The 20,517-nt window shown below is 33.7% G+C and overlaps 1 protein-coding gene and 1 long non-coding RNA gene across 2 annotated transcripts in view; one reads left to right on the forward strand and one right to left on the reverse strand.

Moving 5' to 3' along the window:
• LOC114943826 (uncharacterized) overlaps positions 1-8,787 on the forward strand; it is an 18,381-nt gene extending 9,594 nt beyond the window's left edge. Inside the window, exon 2 of the long non-coding RNA XR_003822085.2 lies at positions 7,791-8,787. This is a non-coding gene — a long non-coding RNA (uncharacterized LOC114943826). The remainder of the gene's footprint in view (positions 1-7,790) is intronic.
• Positions 6,635-17,340, reverse strand: LOC114943823 (uncharacterized). Its single transcript, XM_029319550.2, has 3 exons — positions 16,104-17,340; positions 15,773-16,008; positions 6,635-8,698 (listed from the first exon to the last, which is right to left on the reverse strand). The coding sequence occupies exons 1-3, from the start codon at positions 17,277-17,279 to the stop codon at positions 7,768-7,770; spliced, it is 2,343 nt and encodes a 780-aa protein (XP_029175383.2). The 5' UTR covers positions 17,280-17,340; the 3' UTR covers positions 6,635-7,767.
• Between the last annotated feature and the right edge of the window lie 3,177 nt (positions 17,341-20,517).

Consider the following 20,517-nt stretch of genomic DNA (forward strand, 5'->3'; position numbering starts at 1 on the left):
AATTTCCGAAAAAATATTCCAGATAAAAGTATTGTATAATCTAAGATTTAAGAAGGACAAATAACGGTAAAATCAAATTTGGAAAAAATATTTCTTTTTCTTTTTTACAAAAAAACTCAAATACTGCAAAAAGGTCAGTTTTTACAAAATCTCAATTATTTTAGAAATTTGGTTTACGACATCATTTTTAGCATCTAAAAATCTATAAGAAAAACTTTGGTTTAAAATAATTTTTGGTTGTAAACTAGTGTAATTAATTAAAATCTATTATACATATATAAAAAAAATTTTATTACGGGTTAAAATTGTGCGTATGCGTGTGACCCAGCGTCCACCTTAAAAATATGTCAAAGATTCAGAGGACGTTTGTTTAAAAAACATCAAAAAAATCTCGGATGCTCATAAAGGTGTTCATTTTTTAGATAATTATAAAAACTAGATTTTACGTAAATTTTATATAGAATTAAAGAGAGAATAAGGGCATATGGGGAATTGCTTTTTCTAGCGAGCGTTCGAGTAGAATATATAGGACTTTTTTGGGGAAAAAATTGGATTTCGAATCTTTCATTACACATTTTACCGATTATCGCTGATTATAGATTACTATATTTGTTGTCGCTAATAGAATTTCCGCCAAATTGCAGTTGCGATACTATTATTTGTAATAATATCCGCACATCGTCTATTTATTTACTTTGTTATCGCACAAACGTTTATGAGATTATTCTCTAATATCTATATATATATACACACACACATATATATATATATATGTGTGTGTGTGTGTGTGTGTGTGTGTGTGTATATATATATATATATATATGTATATATCTATATATAATATGTCTTATCGTCTATTCAAATAGCTTATTTTTCTCTCTTTTTCGGCATGTGCGTGTACACGTGTATCAAAATTTGAATATGGCGCGCTCTCGCTGTCTAGACTTTCTTTTGTTTCCGTAATACTTCGAAAAATAAAATGGCACAGTACATATGTATATCACGCGAGTACTTTAATGATAATGATATCGCCGATAACACACATGCATCATTGTACATTAAAGCTTGGGAAATCATTTCTGATTCGTGTCCCCCCCGATAGAAAAATATTTATAAAATTACATGACGAAATCTGAGTGAAATTTTGAAATGCTATACAATCATGTATCTTTAATTGAAACAATTTACATGTAGAAATTTAAATAATATATATAAATATTTGCACAATATTTATTTCTAAATATTATTACAGCAAAACAGTGAAATATTTGCAAAATTAAATTTGGAAAGAAATTACCTATAATAATTAATACAAATACATTGAGTTTTATTATTTTTTAAATATTTTACGAAATAAAAAAAAGTTAATAAAAATGTATGCTTAAAAATGCATAATTATTTTAATTATAATTTTGAAATTATAATAAATATAACACAAAATAATTGTACATAATTTATATTCTAAATTGAATATATCAATTTTTGAGCAATTTCATTAAAAAATTTAATTCTAACAAAACTGCTGCGTTATCTTATTTAATGTCAATTATTGTGAAATTCCTTCCTTTCCGTGATGCAATTATTGTACAATATTTGAGACGTTTTCCTATCGGGACAGATAAATTTTAAACAGAAAAATCAGCAGAAAAAAAAGAGAGAGAGAGAGAGAGAAGAAAAGAGAGATATGAGAAACGAGTACACGCATATGCATGCACACATATTAATAGGTCGTATCAGTTAGTAATTTACAATTCGTGTTTCGAAAAGGTCAGACTAAACATATAAATAACAGAGATAATATTAGCGAAGCGCACGAGATAAAAATCACTTCCGACGTCTGATCTCGAAAGCTTGCTCCTAATAAAGCGAGAGCATCAGCAGTATATTTTATTTCAACATAGTGTTTACGTATGCCATAATAATAATTATTATAAGCACGACACATCACACATTTTGCTTGGATATCGCGCGATTTTAAGTTTAATATTCCTTTTCTTTTGCCTTTCTTTTTCCCCCCTCTTCTTTATATAGAGTGAAAAGGCATCGTATATGTATTCCATTTTTTTGTTTATTTTTGTCTCTCACAATATATATATTTTCATTTTGAAATTAAAATACATATCTCTCTCGTGTCTGCGAAATTGAAATACATTTAAAGTCATGGCAGTTACATGATTTGTCGAAACTATTTTATTATTATTATTCTTATTACTTTTTTTATACATAGACTTCAAATGTATTCGAAACCGAGCTGTATATATATATATATATATATATATATATATATATATATATATATATAGTTATTAGATATTATGAATTACTCCTTTTATGCGCGTTACGTCCTAAGTAACTATATATATAATAAACTTGAATGTATTTATATAATGTATATATGTGTGTATGAAAAACATAGACTATTACATCTTTTACCTTAGGTGGGATGCTTACATTACTGTTTAACATTACAATGTAATGTGTCTTATGTATATTGACCGAATGTTACATACGGCGAATACATTATATATATATATATATATATATATATATATATATATATATATATCTGTATATATATAGAGCATTCCATGTCACGTGACCTAAAGTAGTAAACTGATTATTCATCATTAAACATCAAAATGACGTCATTTTGACATTTAATGAGGTCGGTTTGTTACTTGAGATCTTTATTGCAAAAGGCAACTTTTTTCATTTTTAAGGTAAATTTTATCCTTAAAATTTCTGTACATTAAAATCCAGAAATTACACAATGTTATCTGTAGTAGATCGGATTAAAAATGACACCTTATTTTATCTCGATATATCAGATGTGTTTTTAAGTTTTTTGTTCCCTTTATAATAGGAAGAATGAAGGTTTTGAGATTTTGCACGTATAGACTGCATATAACTGACAATGAATTTTCGATCAAATCCAAGTTCTGATTTTCAAAATCCATTTTGTATGATTTTAGTTCCGCCATATTTTGTTAAACACATATATATCTGATATTGAGATAGAATGAGATAATATTTTTAAAACATAAAATATAATAAGGATAAAATTTAACTGTTAAAAAGAAAGCTGAAAAAGGTCGTTTTTCTGCAATAATAAAATAAAAGTAGCCCACTTGACATGAAATGCTCCATATAATATATAATGTATTTTATATATAATGTATTCTATATATTCTAGATCATTGATTACTTCATACATCATCAGTTTTATATTAACAAATTGCTTTGAAAATCTAACATTCGCTCTATCTAAATACACCAGAAAAAATTGAGTAGCCGCAGAGAGTGAATTTTATTTTTTTTTTCCTATGAGCATGAAAATGAGAAGTTTTTCTCTTTGTCCGCGATTTGATATAAGAGTTACTGGCACTGTTGCTATATTATTAAAGCAAAAAATTATAAGGCAAAAAAACAAACGTTTATGTATGATAAGAGATCCTCGAAGCAGTCTCGATATATATTATACGCGTATATTTTCAATACAATAATAATTTCATAATCAGCATGGTTCTGCTACACAATGGAAATATATAACGCAACTATGTATGATTTTACATTATTATATAAACTATCGCTGACTGCGAGGATATGTATGCATTATCTGTTATACAATCCTAGCTTCCAGTTTTTTTCACATATCCTGCTTACTTGGGTTATCATCTCGCAAAATTTCAGTCGGTATATAAAATGAAGATTACATTCTTAAAGTATGTATATATATGTACATATTGAGCGAACAAAAGTAGTAAAAAAATGTGAAATAAATTCGATCAAGGCTCCTGGCTTCTTGTCAACCATGTTGGAATTGTGACGTCAGAGGTGAGAAAACATACACTAAAAATTCTTAGATGCCATTTCGATGAAACAATACTTTAGATGGTTTTAGAACACTCATCTTAAAATATCTCGAGAACTATCCTTTTCTCTTTATATAATTAATCAACAGCTGTAAAATGACTGATCTTTGCACATGCGCAGTCATTTACGATCATTTTATGGTTGTTGATCGACTGTTGAGAGTAATAGTTTTCGAGGTATTTTAAAAGTGTGCTAAAGCCATCTGAAATAGTGTTTCATCAAAATATATCTTTTCATTGAAGAATGATATCTAAAAATTTTCGGCGTGCGCTTTCGCCTCTGACGTCATAATCTAATATGGCCCCCGGCGAGGATTCAGGAGTCTTATTATAATAAGTATCTTTATTTTATTTCGCCTTATGTAAGCGAGAATTGAATGTTAACAAACTATTTGCATTTGCTAAAAAACAGACAGACATTTTTGAAATTGTAATAGCGAAAATTTACATTCGTCTCATTCGCTCATGTACATATATTACATTTTTTGTACAAATACATTCACGTAATAATAAATTTAAATCGGAGATTGTATATCACACATATCACTGGGAACTCCGTCACATTTCTTGATATAAAAAATATCTAAGTGGCGAAATAAGAGTATAGAATAATAAAAAAGAAAAAAAAAGAAAAAAGAGGCAATCGTTCCTATCACATATTATCGATTGTACGTGTAATAAATGAAAACAGAGTCCCTAATATATATAAAAGTCACCCTCTTATACATATGTATATATATATATATATATATATATATATATATATATATATATATATATGTCAGAAATATGTCTATATATTTCTATATCTACATCTTTTACATGTGCATATACATATCTTGCTTGTTTGTTCATGCATCGATATATATACTTTATATGAATATATTAAAAAAATCTATTTCTCTTCTTCATATTGTGGCGTGTTTAATATAATTTGATACACAAATATTCGCGCGTGTGTATGTATATATGGAGTATTTTCTCATGCAGGAAAAATAATCTTTATATTATTTTTTTTTCTTATCGTAATTGACTCGACAATCAATTCGAATTCGTATAATAAAAATAAAAATCCGTAATAAAAAAAAGTAATTACGTCCAACATTATTTAACATTCGGTCTCTGCTAAAAACTTGAGAGATACTCAGGAATTGTAATCAGCTGATATAGCGTCTTTCTAGATAATCCTGTCGTTATTTAATTTTGTCAATGTGTTAAATAAATGTAGAAACGCTATCTCAGTATACAGCCAGTATTTTCTGTATATCTCTCTGTTGCTTTCTCACAATAGGACCATTCATATATTATAAATACAACTAAACTGATATGTACCAACAATAATATACAAAATAAATATAAATATGTATGTATGTTTATATACATATACATATAAAGGATGTGGATTTCCCAGCTGCGAGTCTTACAATTAGTAAAAATATTAAATATTAATAACAAAACACCATTGTAGTCAACAGAATTTTATATACAATACGTGTGTCTATGTATGATTTAATTAATTATGCTTTTCTCCGTAGTATACATATAGGGCGAAAGCATCTAATGTTATGGTAAAACCTGAAGTACCCCGTTTTCTTAAAAATACAAAAAAATATAACAAGTAAAATTTTTGAGAAAAATAAATAATACAAATAAACATTATTGCACCTACAAAATAAATTAAATAAATTAACTTTTTTCAAATTAATATCTAAAATTTTTTTCTAGCTATAATATTACTAGTAATACAAACCAGTAATAAATATTACTAGTAATAAAAATGTAGAATTAAATTAAAAAAAAAATAGTAATATCTTAGAACATAAGGTTTTGAGAAAAAAATGTTTATTGTTGTATTGGATTATTTATTCGTAGCAAAAACATTTTTTTCTTTAGACATTTTTTGTTTTTAAAAAAACAAAGAGTTTTTCAAATTCTAATGTTCACCCTATATATACATACATACATACATATATATATATATATATATATATATATATATATATATATACACACACATATATATATATATATTTTTTTTTTGAAGAAAAAGCAAATATAGATTTTTGAAAAAAATTTAGAATACTTTTGTGAAAAAAAGAATATAAAAAATTACGATGACCCATTACACAAGCACTCTTAAAAAATTATTCCTCACGTCTCATCAATAAATTAAACAATTCAATAACTACTCAAATGATTGGAAGTACGAGAACAATTTAATCAACAATAATTGCAATTATGGTCCTACTGTATGTACCAAATAAATAATTTTTAAATATCCAATTTCTTTTTTTCCTTTATTGACATTATTATTAGGCTTGGACCGAGCTTTTTTTCGTCGAATTAAAAAGCAGATCCTACTCTCTCTTATATATAAAAACCGTCAAATCACAAGATTCGTAGCGATTCGATTCATCGTAATCACAAGATTCGTAATCGTAGCGATTCGATTCATCGTAACACGTATATAATGTTCTGGATAAATTACAATGTAGTACGAGCTGCTGGAACACACCTAGGTTTCTGCTTACAGCGTACTGCCTAGAATAATAATATAGCACCTAGGTTTTTTGTACTTTAGCATTATTTCGTTATGATAGTGTAATTAATTATATTATAAACATATATATATATATATATATATATATGTATATATGATGCCACAATGTATTTACATTATGCAATTTAAATGACTACCAAGATGTGAAAATGGAAAGCAATCTAAATTCACACACTCTCTCTCTCTCTCTCTCTCTCCTCTCTCTCCCCCCCCCCCCCTCTCTCTTACTTGCCATATATTCAGGGATCAAAATTATTATCTCGTAAAAATCTCTTTACACTTTATATATAATTAATATATACGAAATATCTTGTCATAATATCTATTAAATGTAATAGTTTAATTGGCGCGGTATAATCCCTTAAATGTCCCTACTCTCCTCTAGGTTTTGTTATAATACAATATTTACATTCGACTTTAATTAAAAAATCGATCGATAGAAAGTATATATTTAACATGGCCATCCAACTCGTTTTACTACATCTTCCATCGGAGAAATCATTCATTTTAAACCACTAACTCTCTTATTTCTGTAAAATAAAAGAGGAAAATAAAACATGTCTGTCATTATAATACAAATAGAAAGTGAACCTATAGGCATAATTATTGACAAACATGAAGGTTAAATCATTTTCCTAGATAGTAATCGATTGGTTTAAATTTTGCCAACAAATGGGACTCTACCTAACAATAAGCTGATGTTTGAGTTGGATAGCATGTGTGTTGTATGTGTGTGTCTATATTAGGTTTTTTATCTAATGAAAAGTCCGAATTAACTGCGATAACATTCAAAGGCTCGTCGCATATCACATAACCTAGACAATTTTTCGTTTCGTTTAGAACTATTATACACATATATACCTACATATATATATACACACACACACATCCACACACACATAGTCTTCCGTAATTCACGTCTTACCAGTGTTATATGGCGTTATTTCCTCGTAAAAATGAATTAAAAAATTCTGAATTATTTTTTTCGTCTTTTTTCCTTCGCGAGACAAAAGAAGAATTATCAACTAAAATTCCCTTGATGCATTCTACATGATCTTATTTAAAAATTCCTTTTTTTCATCAAGAGCGTCGCGGAGAAGAAAATGAGGACTTAGGACTTTTTTCAATTCATTTTTCATTGAGAAAACACACTAATTGGTAAATAAAAATTACTTGGAAAACACGCTCTATACTTACGCAAAAAACTTACACATACTCTAATGTAAACCCTAAATTCAGTGCATGCTTATTTGAGATAAGCGTCGTAATCGCGGCGGTGATGATTGCTGAGCAGTTGTATGTCGTAACGAATAATTTTCGCACGCGTTATCCTAATCACTGATCCGATTCGTTTTTAGTCACTAGCACATTGGCAGACTCGGACTCTTCGTGATTCGATGGCAAATTCTCCATGGGATCGGTCTCTTCGCTGCAACCTTCGGTGCTGTCAGCCGCGCTGGCGCGCGGCACCATCGCCGAAGAGTCCTCCTTCTTGTCCCTCGACTCGCCATTACTGACTCCCATGACAATGGTGGATTGCTGTTGCTGCTGCTGTAGTTTGTGCATGTGACTGCGTAGCTTTGAAATCTCATGCGCGTCCAATTGCCGAAGACGTCGCAGCTGAGCGTTCTCCGAGGCCACGCGACGCGCCAGCTCTATCACATCCTGCGGCACGTTGAGCGCTCTCAGTTGCTCCTCAAGATCGGCTGCCGCGGTGCCGTCCGAGTCGGAGTCGCTCTCGGACGGCGAGGAGGTGGTACCGACCTCGGAGGAGGTCGCCAGGGGAAGAGGCTCCACTGTCACCGTGGACGACGTCACTGCCGCGCTACTCTCTTCCTCTTCTACACCTTCCTTTTCCCTCCTTTCTTTTTTTCCAGGTAGCGCCGGTTCCTTTCGACTCATTTCATCGGGCACGTAGTACACGGGATAAGAATCGACAGGTTCAGCGTCTTGGCTCAACGATGTTTTCTCCAGCTTGACATCGGCCGCCGACAGCAGTTCTTGTTTCTCGCTCATGGGACTCGTCGAACGTAAACCGTGACGGTGGCGATGATGATGCTCGTGATGATGATGATGCCGTCGTTGATGAACGGACGAGAGAGGCGATATCCGACCTATCTGAGGAGGTGTCGTCGTAATAGGCGCTAACGCCACGTTAGGCTGAAAGTGCGGCTCGAAACGCTCGCACTCCGAAAGCGGGATAACTCGTTCAGGATGTTGCAGTACAGGTGGACCTCGACTGAGGTACGCAGGTAGCAACGACGAACTGCAAAGACAATAACTGTTACTATAATATGCTGAAGATAATTAAGAGCATGAGTGAGAGAAATAAAAGCTCGTTATATAGTTTCTATATATTTTTGTGTATGTCTTACGACTTTGCTTGACGAAAACGACAAAAATAATCGATTATTCCCATATAATTCAGAACACGTACCCCGATATTCTTCCGTCCAAAAGCGAGCTCACTCGCCTCACTCGTGCCTAAACCGTCGTATTGCACGCACGCGTTTTGTCTCTTGTATGTGTTTTACTTAAATAAAGTTTAATCTGCTATTTAAACCTTCTTTTTTCTAATAAGTTCCACCAAATAAAATATTTCAGGCTTCACAGCGCAAAAAAAAGGGAAATAGGAGAATTTTTTTTACAAAAAAGGGTAAAAAAGAGGAAATCCCAAGACAAGATGCTTCTCACTTAAAATAAATTATTAATATTCTTCATATGTGTTTTAAGTAGTCTTAAAGGAGTGTACCCTCCATCAAATGTTCAAAAAAAAAAAACATATTATAGGAATTTTTTCGAATTTTTATCTAAAGATTTTAATAGCATTTACTATATTATAACAATGTTATAGAGAACTAAAAAGAATTAAAGCATGAACATATCTTTTATTTAAAGGTATAAGAGAATTTCTGTAAGGCACTCTCCTATTTAATAAGTAACTATAGCTCTGATTATGGCCGCAGATAAATTCTAATAGTAAAAGTTCAAAATAATTATCATGCAATACACTAATTAAAAAATTTTAATAAAAAATTTAATAAAAAAACGTATTTTTAAAGTGTGCGCGACGGAAAGCAGGAAAGGAAAATCGGAAGCGAGACGACAGAAAGGCACTGCACTCACAGCACACGTATCGTTAAGACTAAATATATTTACACTACTAATACAAAAAAATTACAATTATTTAAACCGCACAGAATTTACCAAGAAATCGCCGAGTCGAACGTATCAGAAAGTACAATAACCGAGAGAAAAGCCGTGTCAAAAATAAAGTACTGAGTGTTCCGCAAGCAACGGTAATTAAACGCAAAAAAGACAAGCGATCTTTTTTGGAAAGGAGAAGCGCACTCTATTCGCAACGACAAGCTATCGGAAAGAGCGCCGCGGCCTCTTGAGAGGGTGCTTATATAGTCCCTATTTTCTAGAAGATTCGCGAACATTTTTATTATTCCATCGGTAGATTGAGGGCGAAAGAACATATAGAGTTGTTGTTTATTGTGAGATTGACATCGCATTTTGTTATTAACGGAACTATTGTGTATCACCTATCGCGCGGCCGCGGTCCTTACTGTTTATTATGATTTAACGTAAGCGCTTCTTTCTCGAAGGCGCGGGGTATCCGTATACCCTCGCGGCCGAGCGCTATTTGTATATAATATGCGCCTTTATAATGTATTTTTATTAATATATATATAGCATGATGCATGCGGCATAATAACGAAGCATGAATATTATATATTTTGCATGAGTGTGGTCTTATGCTTTTTATCTTGCAGGTTTTTAAACGTTCGATTTTCGAACATAAAGCAAAAATACAATTTTTAACGAAAAATATTTTTTGCTAATAAATAAAATACAGAAAGTCGAAAGTCTACGTTGCCGAATCTTATAAAAAACTAGTACGCACAATTTCAAGACAATTGATTAAACGGTACAAGAGTTTCAGAGCCACTGCGAGAGACTTAATGTAGAGCAAAATATGTTCAAAATTTTTACTTCCCTAACTAAATGACTTCGATTATTTCACTAAGCATTATAACTTCTTTAGTTTTGCATATTTCTATATCAGACTATATTGTTTTTGAAATGTTAATCTATAAAAACACTTAAAAAAAAATAAATTTTGTTTAATTTTTTGACTGGATATAATCTCTTAACAAATATTATATTTTCTCAATTGCAAAAGTTATTATTTTTCAAAATTATATTAAATTAATTAACGTTAAATTAAGTCTACATTTATGTGACATGCAAAAAAGTTTATTCTACTCAACAATAACATAATGAAAGGCTCGTATAAATTCAACAAAATTAAACAATCATATATAGTAGGCCAACTAAACGAGCAAATAAATAAGATGTAAAAATTTTTTTATTAATAGTTAAATCATTAAATTAACATTCCGTTACAGAATCGATATAAATTGTAAACGTTTCGACTGCACTACAGTCTTTATCAATACATAAAAATTAAATATTAAAATATAAAGTTAGATGTTAAAAATACAAAGTTAGTTAAATATTAAAATATAAAATTGAAACGATTCTTCGCTGTTGACCAATAGATATGCAAGGCGATTGGTCTGAGATGCCAAGTTATGCGACATTTGAGCATGCTACGGATATAATACGCGAATTAAATCAATGTCAGAAAATATTAAAAAATCTTTCAACTTACATTATCGTTTTAACAAGTCCTTTTCCCCGATATTTCAAGTGTGTGTTGCGAAGTCTGAATACCAAATGTCAAAATAGAGAGCGTGATGTATTTATTTATTACCAATGTTTTTTCTAAATTATGATTCAGCAAATTTTTTAAGTATGTCAAAATAACTACTGTCTAACAATTCGGTGTCTGTATTTAAATTAATTCCATTTTTCTGTTCTTTAATGTGGATCATTTCAGATATTAGTCTTTTTTGGTAATTCTTTTCATGATCCATAATTTTAATATTGTCCCAGTCAAATGTATGTTGTTCGTTTAGAATGTGTTCCGTGATAACCGAATGTCTAGCAGAGTCTAATTTAATATTATTTTTATGTTCTTTAAGTCTCGTTCCTAGCTGTCTTTTTGTCTGTCCGACATATGTGGCGTCACAATCGTTGCAATTCAATTTGTAAATAACGTTAGAATTCGTGGGGCAATTATTTTTGTCCTTTTGAACTCTTATGAAGTCATTTAATTTTTTAATGCAACGATATCCTACCACTACGTCAGGTCTTCTTATTGCTGAAGCAACTTTCTCAGATATTGATTCTATATATGGTATGACAAAATATTTAATGTTAGTATTAGTATTATTAGTATCTGTTATATTGTTATTATTAGGCTTGTTAAATTTCTTAGTTGAGAGATTTTTTAATCTGCGTTTTATTTCTGTGAAGATTAGATCAAGAGGATAACCGTTGGATAGCAAAATGTTAATAGCTTTCTCTATATTTTTTTTGTGAAATTGCGGATGTGATAGTAATAAAGTTAACCCCCAGTTAACTTAAATAAAAAAGTAGCTATACACGAATTCATCAAAGATATAGAAAGCAATTCTAACGGGATCAGAAATCTCACTTCGATTCGTAATGCTGCCATTCCACAATTTTCATTATTTTTAAACAATAACGACAAAAAAACGGACATACAAGAAAAATTATTTCACATGCATAAAGACACAATTAAATTCTGCAATCAAAATCCTAATATTTTATTTACCAGAGCAGATAAAGGCAGCATTACAGTCGCACTAGAAAAAGAATTTTATATAAAAAAAGTTGAGAGTCTCCTAGAAGACGATTCTACGTATACCATAGTTAAAAACAATCCAACAACAAAAATAGAAAAAGACCTCAATATTTGTTTAAAAAAATGGTTGAAAAAAGACTTCATCAACAAAAAAGAATATTATTATTTATTTTCAAGCGACTCTCTTCTTCCTAAAGCTTATGGGCTCCCCAAGATCCACAAGGAAAATATTCCTTTTAGATTAATAGTTTCCTCAATAAATACTTCTCTATATAATATTGCTTCTTTCTTTCATAAAATTTTAAAAGATAGCCTTCCTAGAGCGGACAGTTTTGTAAATAACAGTTTTGATATATGCAACATTCTATCAGGGAAAACAATACAAGATACCGACATAATAGCTTCATTGGACGTTGTTTCATTATTTACTAATGTTTCCGTAGATCTTGCATTAAACGGCATCAACAATAGATGGCATTTTATAGAGTCACACACAAAGATTCCCAAAAATGAATTCATAGGTATGATAAAATTTATATTAACTTCTACATTTTTCACTTTTAATAACATAACTTACAAACAAATTTATGGGACTCCTATGGGTTCCCCACTTTCTCCGATCATTGCCGATATAGTCATGCAGGACTTGGAAACATTAGTAATTAGTAATTTAAATTGCGAAATGACTTTCTATTTCCGTTATGTAGACGACATTATTTTATGCACTTCCGCTGACAATATTACATATATTTTGAACGAATTCAACAATTATAACGATAGACTACAATTTACATTGGAAAAGGAGGATAATCGTTGTATAAGCTTTTTAGACATAATGATCAAAGTAATAGATAACAAAATTTATTTAGATTGGTATCACAAAAAGACATTCTCAGGTAGATTACTTTCATTTTTTTCAAATCATCCGACTTGTCATAAAATAGGAACAATTTATAACTTGGTAGATAGAGCTTTATTACTATCACATCCGCAATTTCACAAAAAAAATATAGAGAAAGCTATTAACATTTTGCTATCCAACGGTTATCCTCTTGATCTAATCTTCACAGAAATAAAACGCAGATTAAAAAATCTCTCAACTAAGAAATTTAACAAGCCTAATAATAACAATATAACAGATACTAATAATACTAATACTAACATTAAATATTTTGTCATACCATATATAGAATCAATATCTGAGAAAGTTGCTTCAGCAATAAGAAGACCTGACGTAGTGGTAGGATATCGTTGCATTAAAAAATTAAATGACTTCATAAGAGTTCAAAAGGACAAAAATAATTGCCCCACGAATTCTAACGTTATTTACAAATTGAATTGCAACGATTGTGACGCCACATATGTCGGACAGACAAAAAGACAGCTAGGAACGAGACTTAAAGAACATAAAAATAATATTAAATTAGACTCTGCTAGACATTCGGTTATCACGGAACACATTCTAAACGAACAACATACATTTGACTGGGACAATATTAAAATTATGGATCATGAAAAGAATTACCAAAAAAGACTAATATCTGAAATGATCCACATTAAAGAACAGAAAAATGGAATTAATTTAAATACAGACACCGAATTGTTAGACAGTAGTTATTTTGACATACTTAAAAAATTTGCTGAATCATAATTTAGAAAAAACATTGGTAATAAATAAATACATCACGCTCTCTATTTTGACATTTGGTATTCAGACTTCGCAACACACACTTGAAATATCGGGGAAAAGGACTTGTTAAAACGATAATGTAAGTTGAAAGATTTTTTAATATTTTCTGACATTGATTTAATTCGCGTATTATATCCGTAGCATGCTCAAATGTCGCATAACTTGGCATCTCAGACCAATCGCCTTGCATATCTATTGGTCAACAGCGAAGAATCGTTTCAATTTTATATTTTAATATTTAACTAACTTTGTATTTTTAACATCTAACTTTATATTTTAATATTTAATTTTTATGTATTGATAAAGACTGTAGTGCAGTCGAAACGTTTACAATTTATATCGATTCTGTAACGGAATGTTAATTTAATGATTTAACTATTAATAAAAAAATTTTTACATCTTATTTATTTGCTCGTTTAGTTGGCCTACTATATATGATTGTTTAATTTTGTTGAATAACATAATGTATTAAAAGATCAATTAAAATTTTCTATTTGCTCGTGTATTGTATAAAACAACAAATGTATTCAAAAGAGGCCAACTTATCGAGCAATATTTAAGATGTATCTAATTAAATTTTATTTTATACGCAATATATTAAAATGACAAAAACCTTCCATATAAACGTTTCAACCGCACGCGGTCTTCTTCAGTATAACAGTGTTACGTAATTTATAATTCTTACAAAAAACATATTCTTAAAATTTACTAATAGTCCGTTAATACGAGTCGAGAATTTGTTAGAAATTTATGCGTGTTACAAATTGTCATATTTATATTGTAAAAGCATATTCGCCATAATGTGATCTTATGATGTTGGATCCCGTAAATTATTTCTTCGTTATTAAGCGAGAAATTCTTAATCTCCATAGGCGTTTGTGTCGCCTCTTCTCACAGTTTAACAGATTTTTTTTTAAAAATTGAAATTATTATAAATATATAAAACAACCGTCTAACAAGACACCTCATTTTGAACTCAAAAAATTGTGTTAAACTGTGAGAAGAGGCGACACAAACGCCTATAGACATTAAGAATTTCTCGTTTAATAACGAAGAAATAATTTACGGGATCCAACATCATAAGATCACATTATGGCGAATACTTTTATAAATATGACAATTTGTAACACGCATACATTTCTAACAAATTTTCGAGTCGTATTAACGGACTATTAGTAAATTTTAAGAATATGATGTTTTTTGTAAGAATTATAAATTACGTAACACTGTTATACAGAAGAAGACCGCGTGCGGTTGAAACGTTTATATGGAAGGTTTTTGTAATTTTAATATATTGTGTATGAAATAAAATTTAACTAGATACATCTTAAATATTGCTCGATAAGTTGCCCTCTTTTGAATACACATTTGTTGTTTTATAATGTATTAAACATTTTTTATTTTACAATGTGAACGTACAAATACTAATTTATACATAATATATATTAAATATCTTTTGATTTACAACATGGATAAAAATTCAAATTTATAAATAATAGGCTAAAATTTTTTTGTTTAGAACACAACCATATAAAAACTTGTTAGTAATACTCAGTCATAGTGGATATTTAGATAAATGCTATCAAGTACCAACAGGAAAAAAGACAAACTCTTAGGTTTTTTGTTTCTTTTTCTATACTAATGCCACACATATGAAATAGTTTTCCGCGTAATTCAAAATTGGAAAAATAAAACATCAAAATAAAGTGAGAAAAAACAGAAAAAGGGGAAAAATATTGAAAAAAGAGGAAAAGAGATTTTTTCAAATAGAGGAAAATAGAGGAATAAAGGAAAGACTGTGAAGTCTGATATTTAGACAATTTTGTTGCATCTGGTTTTCTCATTAGATCTTATCATACTTGAAATTGTGATTTCTTAATGCCTATGTACAACACGTATAATATACTCACTTGTCCCTATGTTTGCAGTTGAGTGTGGCATTCCAAGGCCGAAAAGCTGACGCGCCTCTGTTGTACTCTGCGCAAACTGCAGCCCACTGCATCTGCAGATACGGATCAGCTGCGGTGGCTATCTGAGACATAGGATGATACATCCCTAGTCCATTACCATTGTAAATTCCAGCGCAATCATCCTTCCCGATGTCTTTTTTTGTGCGTTTGGCTAATCTCTCGTGTTCAGGTCGCAGCTAAAACAGATATTTGCACCTCAGCTTTATATATAATACATTATTGATATCTCAATCTACCTTCTAAAAAGAATGGCATCATCAAGTAAGAATACCTCTAGCTTTCGCTTGGAACTTAGCACGAGGTGCCTCTTCTTCAGTTCGCAAAATAGAATGAGCGACTTGCTGTAATCCGGTTGTGTGCGGGAAAGCAAGAGATACGATCGCCAATTGGCAGAATTGAAACCCCAGTGGCAGGTACGATTCTCCAGAAATTTGTGAGCGTGTCGGACGAAGCGTTGGGGTGAGAACTGATAGGGACAGTCCTCACACTGGATGCAGACGGAATCGTCCGTTTCGAACAGGTCGGCATTAAAGATACCCTTGGACTTGCCGAAGCATTCATGATACACTTTGAACTTGACGATGGTTTCCTCGTCCTCGTTCTTGCCACAAGTCTTCTTATCGAAACAATCCTGGGTCTGACTGATTTGGGCGGGATCGCAGGAATCCGTACGCAACAGCAGAGCGCTGACCAGCCTCTCGGCGTCGGTTTGGGTAATCAGACCGCAAGAGGGGGCGTTATTAGGCAGAATCGTGGATTGCTTGAGTTCCTCCAGCTGATCGCGAGTGCAACGAGAGCAATAGATCTGCAACTCGTCACACACTTGATTAATCTGGGGCAGGGAGAAGTCTTGCAGCACCGTGTTCAGGATCTGGGGTAAACATAACCTCCTTTCGCCGCCCACCACAAAACAGGAGATCCTCTCGCCCTCGAGATTTGTCTCGCATCTCTCGGAACAGCTCTGATCGGGAGCTGTCAGTATCGGTATCTGAAATTCCAACTCTCGCTTCTCGATGCCCTTCAGACGCCCTTCCATCACCGCTGGACGATCCTCATCCGAGTCCTCCAGCAATCTCGGTGAGATCTTGTTGCTGGAGACGGGAGGAGGAACGGGTGTCGTTGGACGTTGCTGTTGCTGACCTGTTGCTGACGTTTCACGAGCCTCTTTCTCGACGACATCTTTCTTCTCGGACTCTCCGGGCGAGTCCAGGCCGCAATTGGTCGTTGCTGAACGACCAGACGCGACACACGAGCCATAGCACGAGGTCGTCGAATGTTGCTGCTGCTCGTTATTGCTGTGTTGCAGCAGGACTTTACAGTCCATGCCCAACAGGGCCGAACTCGGACCCTGAAGACTCTTAACAGCTGACAGCTGATAAGTCTTCAGGACGTTTTTCAACTGGGGACTGTACGATTGACCGGTGTTGCCGGGCAGTAATGTCTCCATTATTACTGCGCGCGAGTCGCCGTCATCGGTATCCCGGGAAATGTATCTCCCTCCTCTTGCCCCGCCGCCGCCGCCACCTCCTCCTCCTCCTCCCTCCTCCTCCCCCCTCCCCACTCCCCCGGGGAAGAGGGTGACGACCGAGGAACGTATCGCCCGCCGCTCTCTAACGTATGCTCTTCTCTCGTCGTTCGCGGCGAGTCTTTCTTCACATTCGTATTTCGTGTATATGTATATGTATGTATATATATATATATATATATAAACACGCACACACGCGCGTACACAATTATTTTTTTGCAATACACTTTCAATGCACTTTTGTTCTAAACTAAATTTTTGTTTTACGTCTCGAGAACAACACAAAAGGTAGTAATAATACTCCGGAAGCGGGCAAGAACTCTAGGTGGAGCAATAATAATAATTGGCACGACTCGTCTCTCTCTCTCTCTCACGATTCCTTCCTCGCTTTCCATGTCCGCTCATGCCCGGTGATAATGAGTGAGAGCACGGTTAGGAAAAAGACCCTCGTCGCCGTCGACGATCATCCACCTCGACGACGTCGACGTCGTCATCGTCGGCGCACATCGTTTCCCGAACACGACGTCCTTCGCTCCGGTACGATGACGCGCCGCTGGGTCGCGAGGCAGGAGGACTGGGTCCATCTTTTTCTCCCTTCCCCGAATGAGGTTTCTAACCCGCGCGCATTGCGAGATCCTTCTCTCTGTCTGCTTGCTGTCTGTCTGTCTGTCTGTTTCTTTCTTCTCTCTCTCTCTCTCCTCTTCTCCTCTTCTCTCTCTCTAGCACACACTTGGTAGACACACACGTATATGTAAACCCGTTCCTCCTTTTTTCCCTATGTTCGCCTTCCCTTCCAACGTTGTGTTACGCCGCCGACGACGAAGAAGACAACGATGCGACTACTGCTGCTGCCGCGAGTCCGCCGCAACGCCACCACTTCCACGTACATCGTAAAGTCGCTCGTTATCCGTTTCTCTCTTTCCCTTTGTTTGTGATATCTCTCTCTCTCTCCCCTCTCTATCTGTCTCTCTCTAGAGCGCGCGCGCGCTTTAGCAGGTAGAAGAGCGCGTTATGCGAATATCGCACGCAGCGTGCGTCTCCTGGCGAGACCTTCCCTCCAATTCCGTCGCCAGACTCCCTCCTTGTTCCTTGCTGAACCGCTCTGTGCTCCTCCTCCTCTTTCTTTCTCCCCTTCTCTATCTCTTTCTCTTCCTTCTCTTTTTTCCTCTTCCTCTTCCTTCGCCACGCCGCCACCTATGCCTAGTGACAGCAATGTTTTCAATACGATGCTTTCGTAGCCGCAAATCCGAAGACGGCAGAGATACGAGTCGTACAGTCACCGACGACCCATAATGGGCCGAGACTCTTATAGTCTTATCGAACGCAATCCACGGTCAACGAAATAACATGTCTCTTTCTCTCTCTCTCTCTCTCTCTCTCTCTCTCTCTCTCTCTCTATATATATATATATATATATATATATATATATATATATATATATGTGTGTGTGTGTATATTGTAATAATGTGAGCGGAGAGAGAATATGGTGGTATGGAGCGACGAGTGGTCCAGGTTCAGTGATAGAGTGGATCTGCTTATCGAAAAAGAAGTCCCAGGATCGAATCCCGGTGGGGTTCCCTTTCTTCTCCTCTCTCGGGAAAGGCCTTATGCACGATATATCTATTTATTTTTTCGCACTTAATTGCACATCACGCACGCACACATGCACACACACATATATATGATTCTATTTATCACATCACATTTTTTCCTTTTATTTATCCCTCTCCATCACACTCTGCTTCGCAGCGCATTACCATTGCATCGCGGATGGTGGTACGTCTTATTATTATTATCGTACATCCACGATCCCGTCGACGACGTCCTGTCGTCGTATATATATAGGCTATCGCGCGCGGAGGCACCTCCGGAACGTCAACGTCGTCGTCGTCGTCGTCGCTACTGGCTTTACTTGCCGACGATCGCTATCGGGACGCTGCGCCGCCGCAACACGCGCTCCGCGCGGTCTAATAACGGAGATACTGACGAAGATGGTACATCCGACGGCTGGCGAATATTATCGCGTCACTGGAGCGCGACTGCTAGTGCGACTACTATCGTCAAAACGAGTAATTTACCCGTCGGCACGTCACGGTGCAATGGCGTATCGATCGCGACGGCGGTGGAGACAGCGGCGGCGACAGTAACAGAAGACGTACCGAGCGAGAAGCACGAACGGATAGCTTAAGTTATGTTCTCACTGGAGCAACTATTTTGTTGCTAAATATTTCAAAACAATTCGACATACTCACTGATCTCTATATACATATAACTGGATATGGTATAGAACAAAAAACGTGTGACCAATTGAAACTTAAATTGTGGGCTCTGTCTACATAATATAAATATAGCACTTATTTTGATATTTTAATGGCAATATATATATATATATATATATATATATATATATATATATATATATTGCCATTAAAATATTAAAATATATATATATATATATATATATATATATATATATTTCACATATATGTATATAGTATATACAATAATGTTTATTGTTGCTATAGAAATGTAGATACAGCCCACAATTTTTATCGCTTCTATTGGGCACACTTTTTACAGCTATGTTATTGGGGTATGCCATATCTAGTTATACAGGGTGTCCGGTAACTATAAGGGACCAACGATTACAAATGGATTCTTCGGTCAATTTGGGAACGATTTTTTCTCAGCGAAAATGTCGAAAAAAGTCATCATTTTTTACAACTTTCCAAGATTTGTCATTATGTATCTTTATAACTAAGCCTCAAATTAAAATTTTATTATAGTAAACTCTACCTGAAATTAACTGAAAAATGTAATTATGTTAAACTTTTAACTCCAAAACGTTTAGTTTTCAAAAAACCCATTTTTTTTCAATCGCTTATAATTCGAAAATTATTGACTTCTCAACATTTTTGTTAAGGAAAAATCGTCTCCAAATTGGCCAGAGAATCCGCCCTTAATCATTGGCCCGTTAGTTACCGGACACCCTGTATATAGAAATCAATGGACATACCCTAACAACACGATAGCTTGTAGCAACATTGCAGCAATTTGTCATATATTGCATTTGTAGTACAATATTGCTGACATATTGGAATATTGCGTATGTAATATTTTTAATATATTGCAACAATATTGCAATACAATATGTTGGTAA

Source organism: Nylanderia fulva, unplaced genomic scaffold (genome assembly GCF_048542155.1).
Source record: "Nylanderia fulva isolate GAGA-0341 unplaced genomic scaffold, ASM4854215v1 Scaffold88, whole genome shotgun sequence".
NCBI classification, from domain to species: Eukaryota; Metazoa; Arthropoda; class Insecta; order Hymenoptera; family Formicidae; genus Nylanderia; species Nylanderia fulva.